General features: G+C 46.0%; 1 protein-coding gene across 2 annotated transcripts; it reads right to left on the bottom strand.

The window, feature by feature from the left end:
- Positions 1-14679: 14679 nt before the first annotated feature.
- Spata3 (spermatogenesis associated 3) lies at positions 14680-26019 on the bottom strand. Of its 2 annotated transcripts, none has more exons than XM_076914873.1 (3): positions 25182-26019; positions 17449-17592; positions 14680-14734 (listed from the first exon to the last, which is right to left on the bottom strand). In XM_076914873.1, the coding sequence occupies exons 1-2, from the start codon at positions 25909-25911 to the stop codon at positions 17477-17479; spliced, it is 846 nt and encodes a 281-aa protein (XP_076770988.1). In that variant the 5' UTR covers positions 25912-26019; the 3' UTR covers positions 14680-14734; positions 17449-17476. The 2 variants fall into 2 exon arrangements, with proteins under 2 accessions (XP_076770988.1, XP_076770990.1); XM_076914875.1 differs by lacking the exon at positions 14680-14734 and adding an exon at positions 17008-17142.
- Positions 26020-26380: the final 361 nt, after the last annotated feature.

Raw genomic sequence — 26380 nt, forward strand, 5'->3', positions numbered from 1 at the left:
GGGGATGGGATGCTATGACTTTAAAATGTTATGTTTGCGGTGGAAAGGTGGTTCAGTGGGTAGAGGCATTACTTGCAGACTTGGTGACTTGAGTTTGTTCTTTAGATCCCATAAGGTGGTTGAGGTTATGCTTGGTTCTTTCTCCCAGCCCCAGGCTCTCAGAAATAAGACTTAGACTTAAAATATCTTTACAGATACCTTGGCCATAAAGCTAGGCTCTTCTCTGACTAGATTATAACAACGTAAAATAACTCATTTATTCTAATCTATATTCTGCCCTGTGGTTGGCTACCTGTGCTCAGGTACCATGTGTCTGTCTCATTACATCTTCCTGGGTGAGTCTCCCTCACTTGGCACTATCCCAGAATCCTTTCTGCTTACAGGATGTTGCACCTCCTATTTCCTAGAGGCCATCAGTTTTATTACTGACAGGTGTCACATTCTTACAGAAACATGATACTTTCTCTATACAAGGTGGCAGGAGACACCTCTGACCTCCAGGTGCATGGGGTGGCATGTATGCACATGCATGTAACCTGCATGGACACACATACACACACATGCAAAATAAATTAAATAACATTAAAAATAATGTGTTTAGGTATAACATTGACAAGGGATGGACTTGTAATGATTAATTCATTGTCAACTGATCTCCTGGGAGACACATCTAGGCATGTCTATGAGAGTGTTTCTAGAGAGATTTAAGACAAAAGACCCATCCTTAATGTGAGTGGCACCATCTCACTGGCTGGAGTCCTATACAGAATAAAAAAGGAAAAATGAAAGAAAGAGCTGAATACTGCCAGTTACCTCGCTTGCTTCAAAAAATATTTTTGTAAATTTTATTACAAAAAACCCCTTGAAACTAAAAAAAAAATCACATGTCAAAAAGAGCCATCTTAATGAACTCCTATACAGTTAGGAAGGCCATTCTGAAGCCGGGGAGCTTCATACTGAATTTTCCACTTTCTGCTTTTGAAGTGTGACCTCATGTTCCTGCTGTCCCCTTTCTTGCTACCTCGCTTTCCCCTTCACAATGGTCTGTGCTCTCAATCTGTGAGCCAAGATAAAGTCTTTCATCTTTAGGTTACTTTTGTCAGTGCAACAAGAAGAGTAATTATGGGTATGCTGGTTAAGTTTTCATCATCCCGACACACTCTAGAGTCATCTGGGAAGAGGAACCTCAGTTAAGGAAATGTTTCCATCTAATTGACCTGTAGACAGGTCTGTGGGGCCATCTTTCTTTTTCTTTTCTTTTCTTTTTTTTTTTTTTTTTTTTTTTTTTTTTGAGACAGGGTTTCTCTATCTATCCCTGGCTGTCCTGGAACTCACTCTGTAGACCAGGCTGGCCTCGAACTCAGAAATCCACCTGCCTCTGCCTCCCTTAAAGGTGTGTGCCACCACTGCCTGGCGGGGCCATTTTTCTTGATTACCGATTAATATGGGAGGGCCCCGCTGACTGTGGGTGGTGCCACCCCTGGGCAGATGGTCCTGGTGGTATAAGGAAGAAAGATGAGCAATCCACAAGGAGCAAGCCAGTAATCAGCACTTCTCCACGGCCTCAGCTTCAATATCCGCCTCCAGGTTCCTGCCTTGAGTTCCTACCCTCAGTGAAGTTCTGTAACCCCAGGGGATGAAATAAATTCTATTCTCTGAAAGTTGCTTTTGGTCATGGTGTTTATTACAGCAATAGAAACCTAACCAGGACATACGGCAAGCACAGGGGATACAATCTTTTGTCAAAAGCTTGCAGTGCCCAGTCCCTTGGCTCTCTCTCCTGGCCTCAGTTCTTTGTGAGCTAGAATCCTTAACCCTTGCAAGGAGGAGATGGGAGTGCCAGACTTCTTTGTTGAGCTTCTCACCTGACTAGCACCCTGCTCTGCCTACCAATCCCAGGCATAGGGGCGGGGCTACATGTGTACAAGTGATTCCCACCAGACACCAGAGCACTGTGTGAGGTGTTAACTTGGCCCTGGTTCCTCCCCTCCTTTTTTTTTTTTTTTTTTTTTTTTTTTGCCTTAAAGTGGAGACCATGTGAGTGTTTCTCCTGTTTTTACATTACCTTTTTAGCATCCTTATGAACCCTCCTCTTCCTCTGTAGTACATTCCCACCTTGAAAGTGGGCACAAGGTAAGAGGATGGTAGGGCCAGGGCAAGTCAGGTGAACAGGAAAGGAATTGATCCTAAGGGCAGATGACTAGATGACTGATGGATCACTTCCTGGTAAGGCTGGGCTTCCTGAACAGTCTACACTTCTCTCTCTCCCCTCCCTCTGCCCCCAATCTCCAGGTAACAAATTCCAAACTTCCCAGGGGTTGGATGGGATTTGAGGTTGAACAAAGGTTGGAGTCCAGGGCCAGGGAGTTTATCTTTACCTGTGTTATTTACACAGCAAAGGTTATGGTATGAAATTAACAGGAAACTACAATGACCTTACAAAAAAACACAGGCAGACTGCCAAAAATCTTTCTTCTTCCTGGTCATCCACACCCTAGGAAGCCACAGAAAACAAAGGTAGCTCTTTTTTTTCTGGCGTTAGATGGCTGTAAGCGGAGACTGGGATTTCTGAAACCATTTGCCCTTCTTGTCTACTTAAGCCAAATTTAAGGGAGGATCAAGGATGTCAAGAAAGGGCTAGTTTGGGAAACAAAGGGTGCAATTTTGACCCTTTTGTTTAGTGCCTCCTTCCTCTTCATTGCTTCACCTCTTTCTGCCTGTTTTCACTTTTAGGGGTGGGGGTGGGGACAGGGTTTCTCTGTGTAACAGCCCTGGCTGTCCTGGACTCACTTTGTAGACCAGGCCGACCTCGAACTCACAGAGATCCGCCTGCCTCTGCCTCCCGAGTGCTAGGATTAAAGGCCTGTGCTAACCCATGGCTTCTACCATTTTTCTCTTTCTTCCTTTTCTTCCTGCCTCTCTCCCTCTGAGCTGTCTCTTGTGCTATGAGCCATGCAGTAGTAGGTGAGAACTGGGAGACTGGGGGCGTCCTGAGGAGTACACAGGATCACATGCACAGGAAACTAAGGTCAGGGGGAAGAAAGTACAGACTGAAAACATCCTGACAGTGACTGTAAGCACTCAGAGGCTAGTCCCGGCCTATGTTCTGGCTGCTGCATGGCCAGACTGGACACCAGTACTGGAAGTGTTTGTTTCTTCTTCTGCTTGGCTAGGGCTGATTTCAATCTGGCACCAGGAAAACATATTTCCATGCCAGCTGGCATTCAACGCATACAGAGGCAATCCTCTCAGCTTTACTTGATGAAAGTGTGTAAAATAAGCCTTGGGGACGGGCTGGAGAGATGGCACAGCCTGTGAAGAGTAGTGTTCTTCCGAGGACATGAGTTTCATTCCCAGGTCTCACATGGCAGTTCTCAACTATCTCTAACTCCAGTTCCAGAGGGATCTGATGCTCCCTTCTGGACTCTGCAAGTACCAGACATGCAGACAGCATACAGACATACACGGAGGCAGCGTACAGACATACATGCAGGCAACATATACACACAAAACAAAAACCTGAAACATTTAAAAAAAAAATCAATGAAACAAAACAACATAAAATGCTTTAAGACAGAGCCCTGGATCAAGAAAGCCCCTACTGTGTTCTTGCTGGGCCCAGGAATACTTCATAGTATCAGGAAGAAGGGCAGACAGGCCGCTGGGGTGTGCCTGCACACCTGAGAGAGCTAGAATGGACAATCCTATAGGCAGAGATACTCAGCATGCAACGACAAGAGTGTGTTGGCACCTGCCACCTGGAGTCCCGCCCACAGTCCGAGGTAGAATGCATGGTAATCTGTCAGTATTACAAATGGCTTGTTAATTAGTATCATCATGATTCCAAAGTCACCTGGTTTGGATTTCTTTTGAAATCCAGTTGGCCTGATCAAGAAGAAGGTCGAGCCTGTTTTATGGCTTGGGAAATGGTGTTGGCCAAACACGATTATGCAATCATGGTCTTTATGAGCTTGTATGGATTGGCCCATCCTTATTCAGATTGCTATGGCTTGGATGTCTTACACATACCTTCCCCTCCCCGACCCCCAAAGCATTCATATGTTGGGAGTTTAGTTCCCAATGTAGTGACAAGGTTACCAGGGTTCTTTTGCTATATTCTCATGGAAATCCCAGGAAGGCTAAGAGTAGCTTCACTAACTTGATAGCCCTAAGCCTCTGAGCCACAGAGGCTTCGAGTGGGCTTTCAAAGCCAGCAGCTTCTATCTCTAATCCCAGAGAACCAGACACAGAACAATGACGTACACTGTACCTTTTTTTGTCATTTTTTATTGGATATTTTATTTATTTACAATACATATGTCATCCTCTTTCCCCATTTTCCCTCCCTAGAACCCCCTATCCCATCCTCCCTCCCCCTTTATGCTTTTATATTATTTAGATTCATGCATGTATTAAGGTCAGTTCTAGGTTGAGGGTCTAGCAATACAATAGATGCAAATAGTCAAGGAACAAGCAATACAATAAACACAAATAGTCAAAGAAAAAGCAAGACATTAAAGCCAATTACATGAACACTCCCATGATCACTGTTTCTAAAGGCTTATCAGGATGACCAAACTATCTGAGCCTACTTCCCTATCCTAGTGCAAGGTCATTTTCATGTCTGAAGCCTTGTTCTAGCCTAAAATTTAGATTCCTGTCTGAAATTATTTTTTTGTTCTAGCCTAATATTTAGGTTCCTGCCTGAGATTACTTCTTTGTTCTAGCCTAATATTTAGGTTCCTGCCTGAGATTACTTCTTTGTTCTAGCCTAAGATTTAGATTCCTACCTGAAATTACTTCTTTGTTCTAGCCTAATGTCAGATTCCTCTCTGAAGCCTACTTCCTTGTCCTTGGCTAATGTCATATTCCTGTCAAGCAGCCCATTTCCTTGTCCTTAGCTCATGTCAGATTCTTGCCAAGCAGCCCCAAAGGCTCTCTACCTCTCCTCTTTTTTATTTCATTAACAAGACTGAGCCTGTCTTAGGTCATTCTGACAAGAATGCCTTCCTTACCCATCATGAAATATGCATTATCTAAAGCAATGCACTTCTGTCTTAAGTTGGTAAGGCTCTGTGCAGAATCTTACCCGTCCTTGCTTGCCAGCCTGTTAATTTAATAACTCTGTCTGGGGGTTCATTTTCAGTTTCAAGCCATGTACTTGGCTGCCAACATGTTAATATTTTTGAAGAAAAGCTTTAACACAATGGGCAGGAATAAAAGTATTCCCAGGACAAAAAGGGCTAGCATCATCAAGCTATATATGCCATTTTTGAAGCTTGACCAAAATAGAAATACTGACCTCAGGCCATGGGTAATTTTATCTGCAATATCTACTGCATTAACACTCAGCAGAACAGCATTCTTGAAATTCATAAGCTCCACATTGATTGTACACCTTCTAATTGTGTTTGTGTTTTGAAATCCGACATGACAGTTATGGATGTCTATCAACCAGCTTTTGTTTTAGTTCCCTGAGTATCACAGAACCTAGGTATTCTAAAAAATAGCTTGCAAGTACTGGAACAAATGAGGCAGGCTTTAAGCAGAAGCAAGAGGGTAGTGGGCTTGATTATTGCTGGTATAACAGCTTTAATTACATTAATTGCTAGCACCACTGCTTCTGCAATTGCTGTGGCACAGGAAGTTAAGACAGCTACTTTTGTTAATCATTTAGCAAAAAAAGTTACTAATGTGTTGAATATACCAGAGGATTTAGATAGGCATTTGGAAGAATGGATTGATGCTCTTCATCCTATTCAAATTACTGGAAGGAGGTTCAGAATTTAAGGGTAAAAAGCCATCTTGGGTGTCATGCCAAATACCACTGGATTCATGTTAGTTCTACAATTTACAGTGGTAGTCATTATAATTAGGAAGAAGTTTAATGACACTTGCAGTTATTTGGTATAATTCTAACACCTCTCAGGATGTTTTAACGATACATAGGGAGCTTATGAACTTCACTTTACCCATTCAAGGGCAGAGGTGTGTTGCCTTGCCCACTGAGTGCTGGGAAGCCTGTGTCTACATGTAGTTTCACAGCTCTGAGCTTGTCTTACTCTATCCTCGGTTTTAGCTCCTCTGGGCAACTCAGCAACTTTCTAGAACTCTTCAGTTCTGCTGCAGCTCCTCTGTAACTGCAATTCCCCACAGACACTTGCCTTCCACGGTCTCTATTTGCTTCAGCCCCTGTACTCAGCTACTCTCTGGAATTTTCTTTCCTTCCAGATGCTGCTGGGTTGTCTGAGGCTAGAAGTTCTGGGAGTTGCCCATTCTCTGTGGAGACAGTCCACTCTACCCAGAGGAAAGGCCAGATGTAGGCAACGGGCTTCATGGGGACCTGTGCTTACTGCACAGTGGAGAAGATGGTAGGGAGGTCTCCTGTGTCACTGCCCTAAGGTTGAGAGGGAACATTGCTCAAATAAGCAGAAATTCCTTCTATATTCTGTTGCTGCTCAAGTACGTGTGCGTAGGTGCATGTGTGTGTGTGTGTGTGTGATTGGTGAACGAAGCACTAGAGAACCAAATATCTCTAGGACTAGAGAGATAGTGTAGGTGAGGAACAGATCTCTCAGAGATAGGAAGAAATGGGGGTTGGGGGAGGTGGGCTGGGCAGGCAAGCTGGAGTTCAGGGGCATGGATAAATTAAAGCTGCCTGTCTTGGTTCCTAGAAAAAAATACTGGAACTAACACCAAGAAGCTTAGTTAAAAAGCTAACGGATGCCTGGCGGCGGTAGTGGCGCATCCCTTGAGAGGCAGAGGCAGGTGGATCCTGTGAGTTCAAGGTCAGCCTTGTCTACAGAGCAAGTTCCAGGAAAGCCAGAACTACATAGAGAAGCCCTGTCTGAAAAAAAAAAAAAAAAAAAAAGAATAACAATAACAACCAAATAAGTTTACCCTCCTTCTCCTCCTCCTAGTCCCTTCCCATAACCTCTCTCAGACTCCTAAGTCTGTCCCTGACCCCCAATCTGCTCCTCCTCTGTTTTTCTTCAGAAAAAGGCAGGTATTACATGGATATCAACCAGCCGGGCATTATCAAGTTGCAGTAAGACTAGGCACCTCCTCTCCTATTAAGCCTAAATGAGGCACCCCAGTAGGAGGCAGGGGTGCTAAAAAGACAGGCAATAGAGTCAGAGACAGCCTGCTCCCACTGTCAGGAGTCCCACAAGAAGACCAAGCTACACAACGGCAACCTATGTGCAGAGGGCCTACATCAGTCCCCTGAGTAAACCATCTACTAAGTCAAAGAGTTTTAGATCTTTTAAAATCAGCCATTGGACTAAAGATTATAACGAGCCCCCCTTTCCTCCCTCAGCCGTTTTGAATGAGAGAATCCTGAAGTATTTTCCTGTCTCTGTTCCTCCTATTGTTTTTCCTTTGTGTGCTGGAGAGACAATCGGTCTTTGTAGCTCTTTAACCAGGGCAAGCCCTTGAAATACCTCACCCAAATCACCTTTTAATGGTGACTCTTTGGACTTTAAACCTGCATCTGACTGTTTGAAAAAGATTCCCTGGAAGTTCGGTTTTGCAAGTAGATACAGATCACCGAGAGAGTCGAGAGAGTCGGAAGGCAGATTGTGATAGATTATTGAGCTGATGGCCCCTGGGGAAGAACACTCCTGTGGAGTTCCCTATGGGACTCCGGGCATGGCTAACAGAGCATTAGCCAAAATAAGGCAAGCGAGCTGGAACCAGGGATGTGTACTGGGGTAGATGCAGTTGAAACACTCTTGGAATTCAGCTGCTGAGTGGAAAGAGGCACTGTTCAAACGAGAAGTTGGAGAGAAACTGCAAGGCCGAGAGACAACCCTGGGTTCTTGTGGGAAATAACACATTGTTGCTTTAAGTTGCTAACCTTGGAGATGGCTTTTTATTGGTTGGTTGGTTGGTTGGTTGGTTGGTTGGTTGGTTGGTTGGTTGGTTATTTGGGACTCTCAGGTCATGCATGATCCATCCCCCTACCCATCACTTATAGCCTGGTTCAGTCTGGACCTTTCAGATGCCTCTGGCTGTGCACTCCTTCATATCTACAAATTACTCTTCCTCGTCTATTCCTAGTGGCTGTCATGTCCTCATTTTTCCTTTTCATTCATTTGGGGTGATCTTCCAGCATTACCCTCAACTGAGGCTTGGATCCAGGGTGTTTTTTTTTTTTGTTTGTTTGTTTTTTTTTTTTTTTTTGTTTTGTTTTGTTTTTTTTTTGTTGTTTTTTGTTTTTTTTGTTTTTTGTTTTTTGTTTTTTTGTTTTTTGCTATACATGGACTTGTTGTCCATCAGCCTACCTTGCCTTTTGGGAAGTGGTATGATCTTGGGTGAGGCAGCTTTCTTTAGTTAAAACAATGCCCAGACAGAGGGATAGATATAAGTGGCTAGCAGTGACTACACCAGCATCCGGGAGAGCCAGCTCACCCATGGGCAGCACACTACAGTATCCATCCCAGTGATATTTCTGTAGACTTCCGGGTTTTCTGTTGTATGAATACTGGAAGGGCAATATACTTGATTGCCAGACAGATTTTTTTTTTTTTTTATCAAGAATGTGCTTGGTTTAAAGTGATTAAAGAATTAGATTAAAAACCACAAGGTGGGTGGGTCAATCTGATTAGGATTTCTGATTTAAAGTGAGTATCTCCATCACAGTTGACCTTCATGGGATGAAAAGAAAGTTTCAGATTTTCTAACTTCAGAAAGCCCTCTGGAGCAGACCGTGAAGGTGTGAGATAGCCTGCTTGGTGGGAGGTAGGGGCAGGGGAGGGGGGACCTAGAATGTGTGGAGAAGTGGGTAAGGCAACCTTGAAGAGTTGGCACAAACAGGGCAAGATATAGAACTCAGAGGGGAACAGCATTAAGAAGGAGCTTTTGCCAACATGTGTATTGGAAGACGGATGCCCGTTGTGCTATTTACAAAAGGGAAGCACTGGAGAAGCCGTGATCCCTTGAAAAAGAATGTTTCAAAAGGAAAAAAAAATAATACTAAAAATTGACATATGTTAAAGCCTTCAGTATTTCATGGCTATTAATGGCTGAATTTTCATTCCGATTCTGCCTTCTCTCATGCAGCCTACTTGCTCCAAAGATAGATAATTCCAACCTAACTCACAGGTGGACCCTGAGTGGTGTCAGCCAGTTAAGTCACTCCAGTTCCTTGGTCCCTGCCATAGGAACCTGAATTTGTCTTCCTCAAGAACCTTTCCTTAAGTCATAAAACTCTAAAAGTCAATAAATCTCCCTCGAGGGCTATCATTCCAGATAGTTCTTCCCCAGAGCCAGGTGGGAAGGATGCTACCTTGAGGTCAACAAGAATCTGAGAAGGCAGGTCTTCCTGGGTTTCATCTCCAGGCTGTTAGCTTTATGCTGTCCAGTCACATGTCGATGTGGCTGTCTATGCTTCAGCAAACCTAAATCTGGAAACAGCCTTCCCTGGGGCTTGGCTATTTATTTACTGATTCTGAGACAGGGTCTCACTGTGTAGCCTTGATTGGCCTGGAACTCTCTTACACAAATCAGACTAGCCTCCTCTGCCTCCCTAATGGTAGGATTAAAGCTCTGTTTCATTAGACCTAGAGGCTTTTTAGTACCAAAGGGCGTGAGTGTTAGGTAAAACGGATTCAGCGAACGTAGAGTATGCTTTTGCTAACCTGCCTTTTGTTGTAGGAGGACAGGCTCCTTATGATGGGTGAGGAGGGCATTACATCTTTCTGCCCCAACACAACCATCATAACCACAGGGTGAAACTAACTCCACGGAGGGCAAAATGGGGAGTGGAGAAGAAAGGGTTTTGAATAAAACCTACCCCAAAGCCTGCTACTTGTAGATTATAATAAACCTACAGTTACATAAATCAGCAGATTCCCCTTGTCTAAGGCAGATGGACCTGGTTTCCTCTCCTTCATGTGTGACTGTAACTGACACCATAGACAGGATTCAGTGATTGAGATGACGAGCCAGATACTAATGTAAGTCTGGATGACTTATACTTGATTGATTATAAGCCAGGCATATGCTGGAACATCACACAACCATGATTGTCTGGGTACAGTATACATCTGTATTCCCAGTGCTATTGGAGGTGCTGAGATCCAAGGATCATGAGTTCTAAGTCAGCTTGGGTCACATAGTAAGACCTTATCTTAAACAAAGAAAGCTGTGCCTGTTGATACATATCCAAAACTCAGGAGCCAGAGGCAGGAAGATCACTATGGGTTTTGAGTCCTTCTTGCTCTACACAGTGTGTTTGTTTCAGGCTAGCCAAAGCTACATATCGAGACCCTGTCAAAAACAAAACAAAACAAAACAAAAAACAAAACAAAACAAACAAACAAACAAAAAAAACAGAACAAAACTAACATACCACCACCACCACCACCATCACCACCACCAAACAGATTATGTGAAAAGATTATCTTGGAAAGTGGAAACAACAGGTTACAAATCTTTGGTATGAAAGTCTACAGAATTCAGAGGGTAAAAATCCATTTTAACCAAGTGATTTTTTTTTGTTGTTGTTTTTGGTGGAGAATAAGGAGCTATAGAGAGGAGAGAAGAGCCTGTTCTTTTCAGTTATCTCAGGTCCAGTGACTCTTGATGCCTGAGAAAAAGAACACCTCACCCTCAGGGAGAGCCTTGGGGAAGGAAGGGACCCCAGGCTGCTGGGTGAGGGCTGATTCAGGAGCACCACTGGTAAGGAGCATAGTCAGCCAGCCTCTTGCTTATTGAGTTATCCTCAGAGTCTGGGGTGGGAGACTTTCCCCAGAGTCTTTGGGTTCTTGGGGTCGAGAGGAGCTATTGGCTCACTTAGTTTATCCAGCTCCCTCTGGATCTGAGCTATGGATGGGCAACAACTTTGCTGGGTTGAGTCTTTAGTCACCCATGATTAATGTGGCCCTCAAATGAAGGGACAAAAGAGGCAGGCCTGAGGTCATGATGGGGCAGTGTCTACAAAAAAAAGCAAGAGACTGGACACCTGCAGACCCCCCAAAGGGATGAGTGTCCTGCTTGGCTGTCAGCTCCAAGTTCCGCTTCCTTTTAACATTAGTTCTTCAGAAGCCTCCTGCTCTGGGATGCCTGTCCTGCTTAGCAGCTCTCATCAGGAGTATGCAACATTGATTGGTGTTTGAAAAGAATCAGTGCTGAGCAATTTGCATTTCCAACAAGCCTTCAATAGCTAGCGTGTGAAAGAGGTCTGTGTTTGTGAGCAGTCCAGGGACAAGGAAAGAAAGCATCCACACTGCCTCCCCCAGCAGCTCCAAGCTGGGGAGGCAAGAAGCTGCCTTTGCCAAGAGCAGTGGATGCTGGGATGTGTGTGAGAGTCACTTCTCCCTGGAGGTTTCCAGGGAGCAGAGATTTGAGAAGTAAACTTGCAGCCAAGGGCCAAGGCCTCTTTTCTCAGCTTTGAGCTTCCTCTTGGTCAAGGTTACAGCTTTGAGGAGAGGGCTGAGAGCCTTGGTGTGTGGGACCTGGCTGCTGCTTCTGTTTGAATAGGATTCACCCATATGTATTTTGGGTCACAGGGCTGAAGGGTCCATATGTGCATTTTTGACTCTCAGAATGCATTTCAAAGCCATTGGCATGGGTGCTGGCTAGTCTTTTATCTTATTGACAAACTAGAGTTATCCGGAAGGAGGGGACCTTGACTGAGCAAAATGCCTTCAGTGAGACCCAGCTGTAGGGCATTTTCTTAGTGATTGCTGGGGGAGGACCCAGCCCACTGTGGGTGGTGCCATCCCCTGGGCTGGTGGTCCTGAATTCTATAAGAAAGCAGGTTGAGCAATGATGAGAATTGGTTCTAATGTTCTGTCTTATTTTGGCTCCTAAAAGCCACGCTGCACACGTCTTCACCAGCTGAGCCATCTCGCCCAGCCTTTTTACTTTTCCTATAATGCCAGTTTTTGAGGGTGTCACCTTCACAGCCCAGTGGAGAGTGGGGATTTCTCATCAGTGAACCGTGATGAAAAATTTTGAGAATACACAGAACCAGTGTGAGGTATTATTATCTTAGCCCGTTTGCGATGCTATCTCAAAGCTACTGCTAGTAGGTATGCTGTATTTTAAATTTTACACTTAATGCTTTTAGCTTCCCCTCCCCAGGGCAGGCCATAAAGCTAGAATTTCCTTTCCCCAAGGTGGGCTATAGAAACTAATCTTTTCCTACCCATCTTGCACCTGGCCATAAAGATATCCTATGATCTACATAAGGTCACGGGAGCCTCTTCATTCCACAGAAAACTGTTCTATACCCTGGAGGGAGGGATACTGCACAGTCTGAGAAAAAGCCAAAGGGGCTTTGCTGTGTCTATCCTCCCCACCTCTGACCCAGTCAGCACTGGACCAAACGACTTTTGTCTAACAGTTTCCACCATGCTTGGGAAATGAAATCTCCATAAAAATCCAAGACAAGGATGAGGCAGTCCTAGGTAGCCGACCAAGTGACAGTTGACAGAGGATGGTGCACTAGGAGAGGGCAGGGAAACTCCTTGCCCCACCCCCTGTAGATCATTATAAGCTAATAAAGATGTTTGGGTTCCTAGAGTCATTCTAGCAAACCCAACATTGAGGAGGGCTGGGAGAGACCAGGATTTATGTCAGAAGCACAGGGCTTAGGTCTAGAACCTGCTGAACGGGAGCGGTCTTGCTATCTGAACTCTCAATAGGATCTGTCTCCAGACAGGCCATGTTGGAACTGGATTGGAGAGACCCAGGGGTGTCAACCACAGCAGTGGCATTGCTTTCTGTGGGGAGAAGTCTCCCTTCCTCATGAGGTCACAGAAGTCTTGAATGCCATGAGGCAGGAGAGATGAAGAGAAACGCTCTTTGGAGCTACAACTGGGCTTGAGACAAGGTCTCATGTAGCCTAGGATGGTCTTGAATTTACTATGTAGTAGAGGCTGATGTTGAATTTGTAATCCTCCTGCCTCTACCTAGAGAGTACTGGGTTTACAGGTGCATGCCAAAACATTCAGTCTATGTTGTACTGATGGTTAAACCTGGGGCTTTGTACGTGCTCAGCAAACTCTCTACCTACTGAGCTACACCCCAGCCCTCTGAGACCTTTTGTTTTTGTTTAAAATGGGAACCAAACTCATTTATGAGGGTACCACCTCATGGACCTAGTCACGTTCCAAAGGCTCCACCTTCTAATTCTGACATATTGGGAATTGGCTTAGGGTTTAATATACAGATTTAGGGGGTTGAGGTTGAAAAACTTCCTGTCTAATATGGAGGGAGAAATGCTTTTTCATTTACCCACGTTAGGTTTGTTGGCTGTGCCCTCCAAATTAGACCAACAAAGGGCAGATTAGCAAGAGAAAAACAAGTTATCAATGAGGCAGTGGGTGTGCACAGAGCAATGGCGCGTGGGAAAGATGTCCAGAGCATTCCCATAAACAGCAAGACCTTTGTAGGGAAGCTCTACAATGTTTTAGTGTGAATGGTGGCTAGCTGTGGAAGGGCACCAATATGGGGACAAGGCGGACTTTGTGTGGGATGGTTTTCTTGCAAGCTGTCTTCAGGGACAAGCCTGTTCACCCTTCCTGGGGTGGGGTCACCTCATGGTCATAGCATAAATTAGGCTGTTTTCAGGTAGATCAGAGAGGGCAGAGGTGAGCTTCTATTTCTCAATGGCTTTCTACTTAGAATAATTCTTATGGAGAGTGGCATATTTGGGGTGCCCTGCCATGAACCCCTAAGTAAAATTGACCGTCGTCAGGAACTGATCTTTCTGATGAGAATTCTCCCTTGACAATTTGTAAAGAAATAGCAGGTCCTTAGCCCACCTTTACCTGCCCCATACTCCTTGGGGACACCTTTCTTTGACATCTGCTCTTCTCTGCCTACATTTTCCTTTCCAGAGGACAGATACAGCCACCTCCCTATTAGTAGGCCTCCATTGACAGTAGACAGGAGTGGCTGTACACTGCTTAGTTTTCTCTTGGGTGGGATTACTCTGATGGTGTATTGTGACATCTTCCAGGGTAGCACCAGCAGGGTCTGGGCTTCAGTGGGTCTCCAGGCCACTGTACCCAGTATTGTCAGTCTCCCTTCCTTACCATTACTCCCTTTTCCAGGAGTATTTGCTGGGGTTTCTGTAGACTAAGATTCTACCTGGCTATTTAAGAATTAGAAGAAAAAAGTTCACCCAGTACTGGCCAGAATTAGTCACAGGGTGCGAACATGTCAGGACTCCATTACAAGTGATGCCAAGAGGAGCCATTTCGTAGAGATACCCCTGTTGGGTCCAGAGCCCTTGCCTCTCAGAAAGCAGGCTTCATGTTAACTTATTTCTCCTGCTCCTACTAACCGGCCTGAGGTGTGACTGACTAGGTAAATTGGCACTGAATTGAGCCTTGCAATTCTTGCTTGAAAAGTGAAAATACATGGTCTCGTTGAATGTGAGCCATTTATGGCTCCACCTGGTTGGGAAGCCAAGCCTAGAAATTGTAGGTACTTACGCTGCCTCAGAACCTCAAGGCACTTACCTTTCTGACTCTCTGCTGGATCCAACTTTTATGTTTCTGAGTAAAACACACTGAAGACAGATTTGTAGCTGAGTGTGGTGACATATACCTATAACCCTAGCATCCTGGAGGCTCTGATGGAAGGATTGTGAGTTTAAGGCTAGCCTGGGCTACATAGCAAATCTTTGTCTCAAAAAAAAAAAAATGAAGAAAAGAGACAAGATAGTTTCTCTCTGTCTATTTTGGTGACAAGTGAGATCCTTTGATGGAAACTGGATCTGTAAGGAAAAATAAATGATAAATAACAGAGTTGTTAGCTTCATAATCAATTCCTCGTGACCTATCTCAACAGCTTTCCACTCTACAGTGTTACCTGTGAGGATTCAATAGCTAAACACTTTTTTGCAAAAAGGTAAATTATTTTAGAGTTCAAATTCCATCTGTTTGGCTCTTCCTTCCTTCCCTTCCTTCCATTCATTCTTTGTCTCCTTTTCTTCTTTCTCTTTCTCCTCCTCCTATTCCTTCTTCTTCACCGATCTCTTCCTTTCTTCTTTGCTTCTTCAAAGGCAGCCACATTGCTTTACCCCAAGGCCATGGCTCTATTTGTAAAGCCCTAGAGCATCTATCTCCTGGGCTCAACCAATGCCAGCACCTTCCCTGTTAACTCCCATCCCCCGAGAGACCGGAGCAGCTGAGATAGAATCTCCCTCCCCCAGAAGTTGGCTATGGTGTTGAGCTTGACCATATTCAATGTCCCAAAGGAGTCTTTTGCTTTTGTTACTTCATTATCGCCTGAGGAAAAATGCTATGAGAGAGGTTGGTTCTCCAAGATTTAGGGAAGAAAATTCTGGAAGCATCTTTCTCTAAGAGGAGGCAGCTTTGTCATGTTTGTCTAATGAAGGTTCATTTTGGACAGAGAAAGACACCCAGCTACTACCCCTTTCCTTTTGTCGGGACTAAGGGCTAAGCCTCAAAGCTCACTGTACCCACAAAGTCCTTCTCTACTGTGTATGTTTTAGGGTGGTACTTCTCTGGGTTCTACACCTACAGGTCTATCTACGAACCTATCCTACCATAGAGCCTTCTGGAAACACCTTTGGACATGGCAGTGGGAGCTTTGGGCTGCTCCACAGCATCTGACCCCCACTTCTTCCTGGCCGGCAGGATCCTCTTCTGGTTTGAATGCTATATGATCAGCCTGAGCTCTGGACTCTGTTACTCCATATTATATAAGGCAGCAACTTTCAGGCTGTGCCTTACCTGATGTAGACAACTCCCACCTGTTCAACATCCACCACGAGGCACAGACTGATAGCTCATTTATACACAAAGTACCACCAACCCATGCACTCCCCAAATTAAGCCAGGAAAACACATGAGTATGTGGATGTACCAAAATCGTATTGGAAAAAAACAGGCCTATGAACATATTGAATACACCAGACCACAAATAATGCAACGTTCTCAGTGGACTCCTATAAAAGGAAGGCCTGCTACCACTGGGGTACAGCAGCACACACCAGCTTGCCATTGGACCATTTGGTACATGCATTGTTTGATCAATAGAGATAATGAACTCCTCATTCGGTCTATGGGACTTCAACTCTTAACATCTCTTTTTGAGTCCTTCATGACCATCATCTTTAGAGAGAGAGCTTACTCTTCACTAGACATGACATTGAGGGTCATGCCCCTCACACTGAGATTCCAAGTGGCAAAGTCTAGACTAGAGATTGTCAGTTTAAATCCAGAGCCAGCATCTTCTTTGCCGCCATACTGACATGATAACATGATAATAAATATCCCACCACTCCCAGCAAGTCCAGGAAGAGGGAAGACAAGGCTCTCAAGTGCTGTGCTATTTCCTGGAGGTCAGAGTGGTTTAATAATAGTCTTCAAACAGTCCTCAGGAGCTCCAGGAACGATGCTGAACTCTCACAGGGTTTGGATGTTTATATAGTTTAAGCATTGATTCCCAGACCTGTGTTTGATACAACCATCCCCTGTCCAATCCCATGTATGGATGACAGAGGGTGAAGGGGCATGCTGAAATGTCTCCCTGGGCTCTCACTCCCCACTTCAACCATCACTTTTTAAGCATCCAAGACCATCTGAACAAGACCTAGCTGTCGGGATGCTTGTGGGTGCTCTTGGTGACCACCTTTCCCCAGTCTCCTTCCTGATTGATCCATTGGTTCTTTGAATGATGAATTTTGGCTGCTGATGACCAAAAGCTTCCTCCTCCTCCTCCAGTGACCTGCCCTCAGCCCGAGAAGAGTTACTTTTTTACACAAAGACCCAAATTTCCTCGCTACTCCCATATAGTGACATACTGACCAACTGACACAGGGGCATGAAAGGGGAAGCCTTGTGTCTCTTAAGGGAGAGCATCTGTTGTACAGGTAACATTCTGGGACTCCACAGGGCCAGGCTAAAGCCTTCCCTTCCTCCTTCCCCTCTTGCTCTCGCCTCCCACCTAACTGCTTTGTCCCGAGAGTACTTCCTCCAGGTATCCAGTGCATTTAGTCCTTGTTTGGGGATCTGCTTCTGGGTTCAGGTGAGACAGGACTGGTGATGGAAGACATCTTCATATTCAGAGATGATGTAATGCAGACGATCAGTGACAGAGATCTCACACATTCCAAAGAAGCGTGGGCAGCATGGCCTTGGTACAGGCTGGAGAACGCTGGTATGAGCGGAAATAGTTGGGGATACAGTATCGGGGCTTATCTGAGGTGGGACTAATCTGTACCCCACTCCTCCCTACTTCTTCCTCTCTAGGACTAGGGAAGCCATAGCAGGTAAGGAGAAGGGCTGTATGAAGGGCCTTTGTCCTGATGGTTCTAATCATAGGTCTCCAGAGAGACTTGAAAGAGTCCTGACAGCCTGTCTTGAGGCAGGGATGATTATGAGCTTTTCCTGACAGGCTGAAGGCCTAGTCCACCTTGAGATATTCTCTAGCTAGAGAAAAGGGACAAGGTGATCCTCCTACCTGCCGGACTGTGGGCCTGGGGTTCAGTTCACAAGGATTCAGCCATGAAGTAGGCAACTCCCAGGGCTCCCAGAGCCACAACAACAGTTCCGAGAGCTTGAAGCACGAGAGTTACGGGAAATGCAGTATTTCCTTGAAGGTTTTCTACAAACCAAAACAGAAAGGGTGTAGGGGTTGGGGAGAAAGGCTTCAGTGTTTGAGTACGAGGAGACAGTGGGACTTACAGAGTCCCCTCCTGATTGTTTTCCTAAAGAGACACACTGCTCACATCCCTCTCCACAAAATTTCCTACAAGACCCCTGGGGCACTAGGGTCAGTAGCCTGTGACTGATGCCCAGAGGGGCAACAAGGTCTGAGGATGGTCTAGACCTTGATGTGCCAGGCCTTATACCAGACACCTCCCACTCAATGATCTCTTTAAGCTTCACAACAACCCTCTGAGGCATTTTAGAGATTTTCAGATATCAGGAAATAGCATATTAGTTACACCCTCTACAAAGACTGGGACAGCAAACGAGTGAACCAGTATACTCGAAGAAGCCATTCAGAAAGCACCGTGTCTAGTCTGGTCAAAAAGCCAACTAAAGGAGTGATTTTGTCTCCATGGATGCCTACTGTAAATCCTCTGAGAATGTAGAGACTTCGGAAGCAGGGGCTCACATGGGAAAATAAACATGTATCTTGCCCTGGCCATGGGGTTCTATGCTTCTTTCTCTTGCTTTTCTAACTCTGAACCGTGTTTTGGCATTTCCTACAGCCTAGAACACCCCTCCTTTTCATTCTAAACCAAAGAAGGTTCCAAGGATACTTTTGGAGTTGGTTCACACACTGGGCACACAATGCTGCTGCAGACCCTGGTATTGGTACTGTCTTATTCTGAAACTCCCAGAAGCCCTCCTGTATCACATACTACCTGCTTTGTGCACAGGCTTCTTATGGTTCTTAGCTAGCTTCACAGGCTGGACACACTGGAAGGTGAAGATCTTGTTTAGGTGTCCCTCATAGCACTTAGCATTCCCCCAGAGTAGGATTTGACTTTTCACCCAGGAGAACACGTAGCACCATCTGGCAGCAGATGAATGGACAGACATACTGTGTGGGTGAGAGGTGAGCAGACTCTTCCTGTCTGGGACCCAATAGATGATATCTCTGAGTCTAGGTGTGTTCTCTCCCCCAAATCAACCCTACATCTGTGTGATTATATTATTATTATTATTATTATTATTATTATTATTATTATTATTCAAGGATGGTGGGCTGTGCTCCTGATGTAGGGATATGGAATCTCCAAGTAGAAGGACCTCTTTCAGGGGTTTTTGTGAAGTCTTGAGTATAAGCAGGGTGGCTCATTTGGGTAGAGGCTCCTCTCCTAGCCCCAACACATGACCCAGCAAGTCCTGCAAGAGGGAGGACATTTTCAGTTTGTTCTTAACATGGACAGGGCCCTTCTCGTGAGTGCCAGTGGGCAGACGACATATGACATTTCTCTGGAGGTGTTGTGGAAGAGTAACAACAGTAGGACAGAGACTGGGTGATGCCATGATGGAAGAAGGTGTTGCCACTAACAAACCAGTCTGGAAAACATGGCCCCTGTAAGGACTCCTGGTAACAGCATGCTATACTCTGAGCGGGGCAGGTTTTGCTATTATTGGCAGAAGGGACCTATGAGTTATGATCAGGTTTATCAATGAGTTCAGGGGTAATTAACATGCCGTTTGATAAGTAGATGCTCCCTGTGTATGGTATGGATCAAAACCAAAATATAAGCGAAGGGCCAACCAATGTGTAATCACGAAGTTTACAATGGGCTAGATGGGAGGGTGCTCTGGGGGGGATGACGGTTTCCGTGGAAAAAAAAGAGAAGGTACAACAAAGAGCCTGCCCACCAAACCAGAGAAATTGTTATTTAGAAGGGAAGGCTTTGCTTTTGAAAGGCCTATGATTTTTGGAGGAAGTTACACACAGTTGCCAACAAGATCTGACGACAGAGCCTGGCCCTGGGGAGTATACACCCAAGGCCTTAGCCCTACCACCTATTCGGGGACCTGTAGAAGGTGAGAAGGTTTGGGAATCCTCTCCCTGGCATGGATGACCAGTCCCGAGGCAGGAGGACATCAAAGATTCGGCTATGGCAAAGCCCCAGACGACGCCAGCAAGCGGAGCTGCCCGGGCAGGCCACACAGGGGCAGGAGCGTGGAGCCAAGTAAGTCAGAGGCACTGCTGGACAGAAAAGGAGAGAGATGAGGGCTGCACCTGGTTCTTGGGAGTGGGATGCAGTCTCCAGGACAATTCTAGATGTCATATAATTGAGAGTTGGTAAATGCTAAGAGGTAGATCCTAGCAGGTGTTGTGGGACATCAGTGGTACGTCTTTGCAGGTTGTATCATGCCTTGGGCCCTTCCCTGTCTCCATTTTCTGGCTGTTTCATTGTGAGCCATTCCTTGCCATCATACATGGATATTCTTAAAACCGTGAGCCAACATAAGTGACCCTTTCAGTTGTTTCTCAGATAACTGGGTCACAGTGATGAGAAAGTTAACAAATGCAATAGGCCAAATGTTCCTTGCTTTGCCTCTTCAATACCCTATCGTTTTCTAAGTGAGCACATGGAGATCTAAAAGATTTGGTACAGGGCAGTTTTGCTTTCTACTAACACCAGCTCTGAGGCTATCACCCAGAACCGTTCGTCTCCATGGTTGAAGCTCACATTACATACAGACACCGTATGTCAAGGACAGGTTGGCCCTTAGTCACAGAGTCTCCGTTGTCCTGGCAATTCCTTGGCTATAGAGCTCTCGCTCTCTCGTGGCTTATATTCTTTTTCTGTTCAGAATGTCTTAGGATTGCTATGGTCCAGAGTGTGTGGTCTGCCCACGGACATAGAGTACTTTGGTCATGGTTCAAGGAAAGGCCAGAGAAAGATATTCCTCCTCCTCCTTGGGAGTCTGGCTGGCTTCTTAGAATTGCAAGGTCAGCTGTGGTCAAAGGTGGGGAATCTAGAATCAGAATAGACTGAAGTTCCCCTTTCAGCCATACCAAGGGCTGCTCCAAAGGACAAAGGAATATTTCCTCCCTGCAGTACTGCCAGATAAGATTAACTTAGGATGGCTGAATGGAGGGCTAGGTGCAGAAAGAATGGACAGGGGTCAGTTGGGTTGGCTATCTTCATTATCCTTAACAGTTTGAAACATCCCACTTCCCAACTCCACTTGAGTCCCCTTGATACCGTCCAAAGTTTTGTCTCTCATTGGCTATCCAATTAGATGGAGACCACTTTTTGACAGCCAGCCAGCCAGCCATTTAATTTTAGACAGAGCTAAATTAAATTAAAGTGATGGCTATAAACATTTTTTCCCATTTTTGGCTTGCTTTATACATTGAGCAGATCCTCTTCTAGTATCTTCTGTGGGAAGGGGTGACAATTTAACAAACAAATACAGGATGCCTATTTGGAACAGATACTAAGAATTATAGCATTGTTTGTGGTTTATCTGAAGTTAGTTAGTCAGGAGTCCTATATTTGATCTAGCCATCCTCTCTGTGATCCAAGGTCAGACCTCTTGGGGTGACACAGAAAAACAAAACAAGACAAAACTCCTCCCATCTTCCATCTGACAAACAAAAGCCCCCAGTTCTCTCAAAAGCTATCCAGCCCATCCCCCTGTATTATCTTCTTTGGAGTGGTCAGGCCTCTCTTGAGAATAACCAGATAAAAAGTAGCCAGAAGGCATATCACTGCTTCCTTTCTTCCAGACCATATTTTCTTTTAATTTCTGAATGGTTGCTAACTGACTCCCAATGAGAGAGTCTCCCCATGGAGCCATAAATGTTAGTATGTATCCAAGACTGTTTCCAATGAGACCTGGGATGTTATAGAATGATAAAAACTAGGAATTCTACTCTCTCATAAAAATCATCCCCTTCTCAGTTCATAAACTTAGCCCTGGGTAGCGTGCTGACTACATACACCTGACAAGAGCCTGCCTCTGGGGGCTCTGGGACTCTATCAGTAAGAAGGTTAGAACTGCTTTAAAGCAGGAAGTCTGCCCACCTGGTTTCCTGCAAGTGGTTGGTTTAGGTTCCATGGGTACCAGGCACGGAGATGAGGTACGTTTTTCTGGAGGTGGGAGAGGATGTGGTGTAGGTTGCAGTTTAGGCTCAGGGTTAAGTTGGTGTGGGGTGGACTCCTGGCAAGGTTGTGGCTGCGGTGGTGGCGAGGCGGGCTCTGGACATGATGGCGGGGTTTCTGAGCTGGGCTGCTGTGAGGAGTCGGAGCTAGTCTGCGGTGAAATGGAATTCCTGCGGCGCCTGGAGTCAGACTTTTTCTTTTTGACCTTCTTCATGGTGACCCTTCTAGAGTAACACCGTGGAGCTACATGGAGCTGTGAATTTCCTGGCTCCCTCCCTAGGGAGGTAGTCTCCCCTGTGGGTATGTCTCTGATCTTTGACTACAGCAAGGTCCCACAGACAAGAGTCACCCATACCTCCTGTGAGGTCACAAAAGCCAGGCTGGCCCCTGTGACTAGGTCTCTGGCGCTGGTTTCCATGTAGCATCTTTCCACTTCTAGGGCTTTCTGCTTGAACCGGCAGGGGGCAGCAGCTGCCTTATCACTCCATGGTCTGATTGAGACAAGTCTCTTGGGCCTATAACAATTGGATCCATGATTCTGTGACCAGAGCATCTGTTTCAGGCACCTTTCGGCTGCGTGTTCCTGGGTCCGTGTGAGCTACCTTTTATTCGAAGACATTCTAAATAGGATTCTCAGCTCTGTCGCTGGTTTCTATATGTCTACCCCCAAACACAAACATTATGATTACCATATATTTAGTAAGCTTTTAGGGAGCTTGTCTGAAGATTTGATTTTTTTTTTTGTAGCATTTTGCCTCCCACAGCCCATTGCCTTTTGTCATCTCTGAATGTGTGAACACGGGTGCCTGCTTGTATGAGTGTGTGTATATCTGGACTTTTATAAGAACCCTTGAATTTGGCCAAGAACTCTACCTTAAGCCAGTTCTCAGAAAATGAAAAATTTCTCAAACTCATTACATTGGTGAAACAGACTTATTATCTCCTGAAACACTGGTTAGGTCAAACAGATTATGAATCTCTTAACAATTTGACTTTCATTCTAGGATGAAAGAGTGAAGTGTTTTGAAAATATAGCCCAAATGTCACACATCACAATAGAAAAGTGTGTTCCCAGCAAGAGACAGAACTTCCTCCATGAACTAGGTAAGCGGTATGGGTAAGTACACTTGCCCTACTCAGACTCCTGAAGCTGGGGGAGGGGGTGAGGCTACAGTAAGGGAGGAGGGAGGGAGAACTAGCAAGCCAGAAATGTCCTAGACCAGCCACACACAATGGCTAGACCAGATGTCAACAGTGAAGTGAGAGAATCTATTTTCAGGGTTCAGGAGCCAGCAAAGACTTTACCAATTTATTATTATTATTCCAAAAAGGATATTGATGCTCAGAGAAGTTCAATTACGTAAGTACCCCGTAGACTAAATTCCCACCCCTAGTTGATTGGTGACACACTCAAGATTAGGTTCCAATTAAAGGTTCTTTCTCTTTATGACCCCAGTGGGCAATGAGAATCAGATTATACAGGCTTTGAAATTAAAGGATCAGAAAAAAAATTAAAGTTTTTTTGCATGAGAAGATTAGAGAAAGGTATGGGTTGGGAGTACAGCTCAGATCAGTAGCATGGACTGGGCTGTGGCTGGTTTAGGGTAAGGCAGTTCAGAGGGCAGGTGACTCTACAAGACTGTTTTCTGAGGCCAGGAGCTATGGACCATTTGAGGGGATGACATTCAGAATCAGGCTGGGACCTTTTCAGTGACTGCTAGACTTTGACTGAGGAGCTTAACCTGATTGAAATCAGTTTCTCAATCTCAGTCTTGATCAACACTATGGGCTGCATGGTTATCTTCTGGGGGAGGCTGTTCTCTGTGTTATAGGAAGCTCTGCAGCCTCTCTGGCCTTGACTGGCCAGCACCCCATCAGCGTAACTAAAAACAACAACAACAACAACCATCTCCAGATGTGGCTAAATATCCCCAGAGCCATTGAAATAGCTATTCAATTTCACCTTAAAGAGACAGAACAGGGTACGGGACACACAGACTTGTGTTCCTGGGAGATAGAGGGCAGAATTCAGGTTAAGGAGTGTTTGTATCATTAAGGAGAAAATAGTGGTTTAGAAACATGGAGAAGTCCTCATGAGAGTTCCCTGCCAAGAACCAGGCTCCTCTGTGTCACAGCCACAGGGTGCTTAGCTTAGGTGTCCTTCTAGATTTGTCTTAGCTTTTATTCCCCTCACCCTAGATCTGGGCAAGGAGAGCCAGCAGGTCCCAGAATCCGAAGAGAGTGAAAGGGGAAGGATAGAGCTGCAGAAGACTCTAGGCAGAGTTGGGAGCTTTACTTACAAAGAGGCTGTTGCCAAAGATGGGCTAGGATTTTTGTAGTCCCTGAGGAGAGTCACAGTTGGAATGGGCCCATCAGTGGGGACTTTTAGAAGCAGGAGCCATGCCATGTGGTAATGAGTTGAAGAAGGTTGGAGGTTAGGTAGTGAGGATAAGGCTTTGAGTGTGATAATACTGTGCCCCATCAACAGTCTCTAAGGCTCTGGCCTTTCAGTGTGTTCTGCACACTAGAGTGAGTGTGGTAATACTGTGCCCTATCAACAGTCCCTAAGGCTCTGGCCTTTCAGTGTGTTCTGCACACTAGAGTGAGTGTGGTAATACTGTGCCCTATCAACAGTCCCTAAGGCTCTGGCCTTTCAGTGTGTTCTGCACACTAGAGTGAGTGTGGTAATACTGTGCCCCATCAACAGTCCCTAAGGCTCTGGCCTTTCAGTGTGTTCTGCACACTAGAGTGAGTGTGGTAATACTGTGCCCCATCAACAGTCCCTAAGGCTCTGGCCTTTCAGCGTGTTCTGCACACTAGAGTGTGCCACTCTTCATCCAGAAGCTAGCCTGTGTGCTGAGTCTGGCATCAAGCAGTCCTTCATCCTTGCATGTCATGTAGTAGGGCAATGGGTCTAATGAGAGAGAGCTTGCTATGGCCACTACCTGAAAGGAGACAGGGCCTCTGTAATGGAGCATCGAGGTGCCTGTGTTCTGGTTTCTTTGCTGTCCCAGGAAGGGGCCTCTGGAAACAAGGTGCCAGAAGCCCATGTTAAGAGCCTACTGCTGAACGACTCTAGGCTACATATTAATCCCCCAGGGCCACAAGAAGTGTACTAGGAGCTTTGAGTAAAAAACACAACTGTAAGCTAGTTGACTCTCTTGAAATCCCAACCTTAGAGAGCTGCAGTGAAGGTGAAGAGCCCTTAGCACAGTGACTGGCTCACAACAGGCTGCTTTTATTGTCATTTTTATCCCCTGGAGGAGTAACAGACTATGGAGCCCACTAAGGAACCTGGGAAGGGCGTTAGTGCATTTGGAGAGGAGGAGGGTGGGCCATTACAGGTCCGATAACATTCATCAGAACGTTATAAAAGCATGATTTCTCCTGTGCTGTGGGCAGGGCAGATGGGCGGGAGAGGTAACCCTAAGGGTTAATTCGAACACTTTCAGATTGTCCCAGCCCACACATCTTGGGGAAAGGACGCTGGTTCATTACCATTCAGATGGTACCTCAAGTCTGGAGGCGCCAACACAGGGGCTGTGAGGTCAGGGATTTGCCCACTTCTCAGGGGAACAACAATCTCCACCCCAGAGCCCCTCACCATCCGTTTGGGTCTGGCGATCCACTAGGGGGGCCATGCACCCTTGACTGGCAGCGCGCTGGACGTCCAGGACACCCTGGGTGCGGCTGGGACAGAACACTGCTGTGTGCACCTCGACCCCTGGGTTGTCTGAAGAGAAGACGTTGTGTAGCAGGTCTCCCAGACGGCGGCGCGACTCGGCCTCCTCATCCGGCCGCGGCTGCACCAGGATCCCGACGAGCGCGGCTGGCGGGCGATGGTCCTGGAGCCGTACCTGCTGCAGGAGCAGCTGAAGTCGCGGCAGCTGCGTGTCCAGCGCCGACGCGTGGCACAGCACCAAGAGCAACTGCTTGCCGGGCTCCGAGATTAGCTCGGCGATCTCAGCCGCCTCCGAGCCGGAGGTTCCTTGTGGAGCCCAAGGCGCCTCGCAATCGAGCAAGTCCTTTTCCTTGAGACCCGAGAACTGCGGCATCTCTGCTCGCCGCCGCTTGGCGGCCGGGGCTTCGGGGTTGTCCGCCAAGCTGTCGCCAGTGCGCTTGAGTGGCGGCCTGACACTGCTGCAACTACTTTGGTAGTCTGTTGCTTGGGGGTCATCGGGCAGGGTCTTGTAGCTTCCTTCCTGCTTGAAGAACTTTCTTATTAACAGCACCCGACCGCGGCCTGAAACGGACTGACTTGGGGTCTCTGGCTGCTCCTCGATCTTTTCCTCCTTTGGGGCCCTTGAGGGCTGCTCCCCAGGCCTCTGTTTCATGTCGGTCCGGCTCCCTTGTCCCAATGGCTTGGGACCTCAGTTAGCCATAGGAAAGACTACCTTTCCCCCGAGCATGTCACAATACCCCCTCGGCCTTACAGCCTCCTGCCTCAAGCTGCCAAGGGCCTGTACTCTACTATTCCTTGGGAATTTTCCAACACAGGAAATTGATGTTGGATGCTGGAGTAACATATCCCCACCCCTTCTCCTTCCCCTCTCCCTCCCCCCGCCTCTTAAAAGGCACATATTTCCAGACCATACATGGACCTCTTATATATACTAAAGCCTCGAAGATAAAAAGACATTTAAAAAACAGTAGACCAGACGAGCCTTGACACGATACAACCAGAGACCGGGATTCTGATAGTTGATAATTTGCTCCTTTTGCTAATTTTCTTTTCTTTCTTTTTTTTCTTTTCAGCTAATTCACTGTTTTCAGAACCAACATTAAAACACTCAACTTGCTAAT

This window comes from Arvicanthis niloticus, chromosome 17, assembly GCF_011762505.2.
Source record: "Arvicanthis niloticus isolate mArvNil1 chromosome 17, mArvNil1.pat.X, whole genome shotgun sequence".
NCBI lineage: Eukaryota > Metazoa > Chordata > Mammalia > Rodentia > Muridae > Arvicanthis > Arvicanthis niloticus.

Coding starts and splice junctions, on each gene's coding strand:
- Spata3 (XM_076914873.1), bottom strand. CDS start 25,911: ATGAAACAGAGGCCTGGGGAGCAGCCCTCAAGGGCCCCAAAGGAGGAA. Junction 17,593..25,181: donor TCGCCAGACCCAAACGGATG/GTGAGGGGCTCT, acceptor TTTGGTTTGTAG/AAAACCTTCAAGGAAATACT.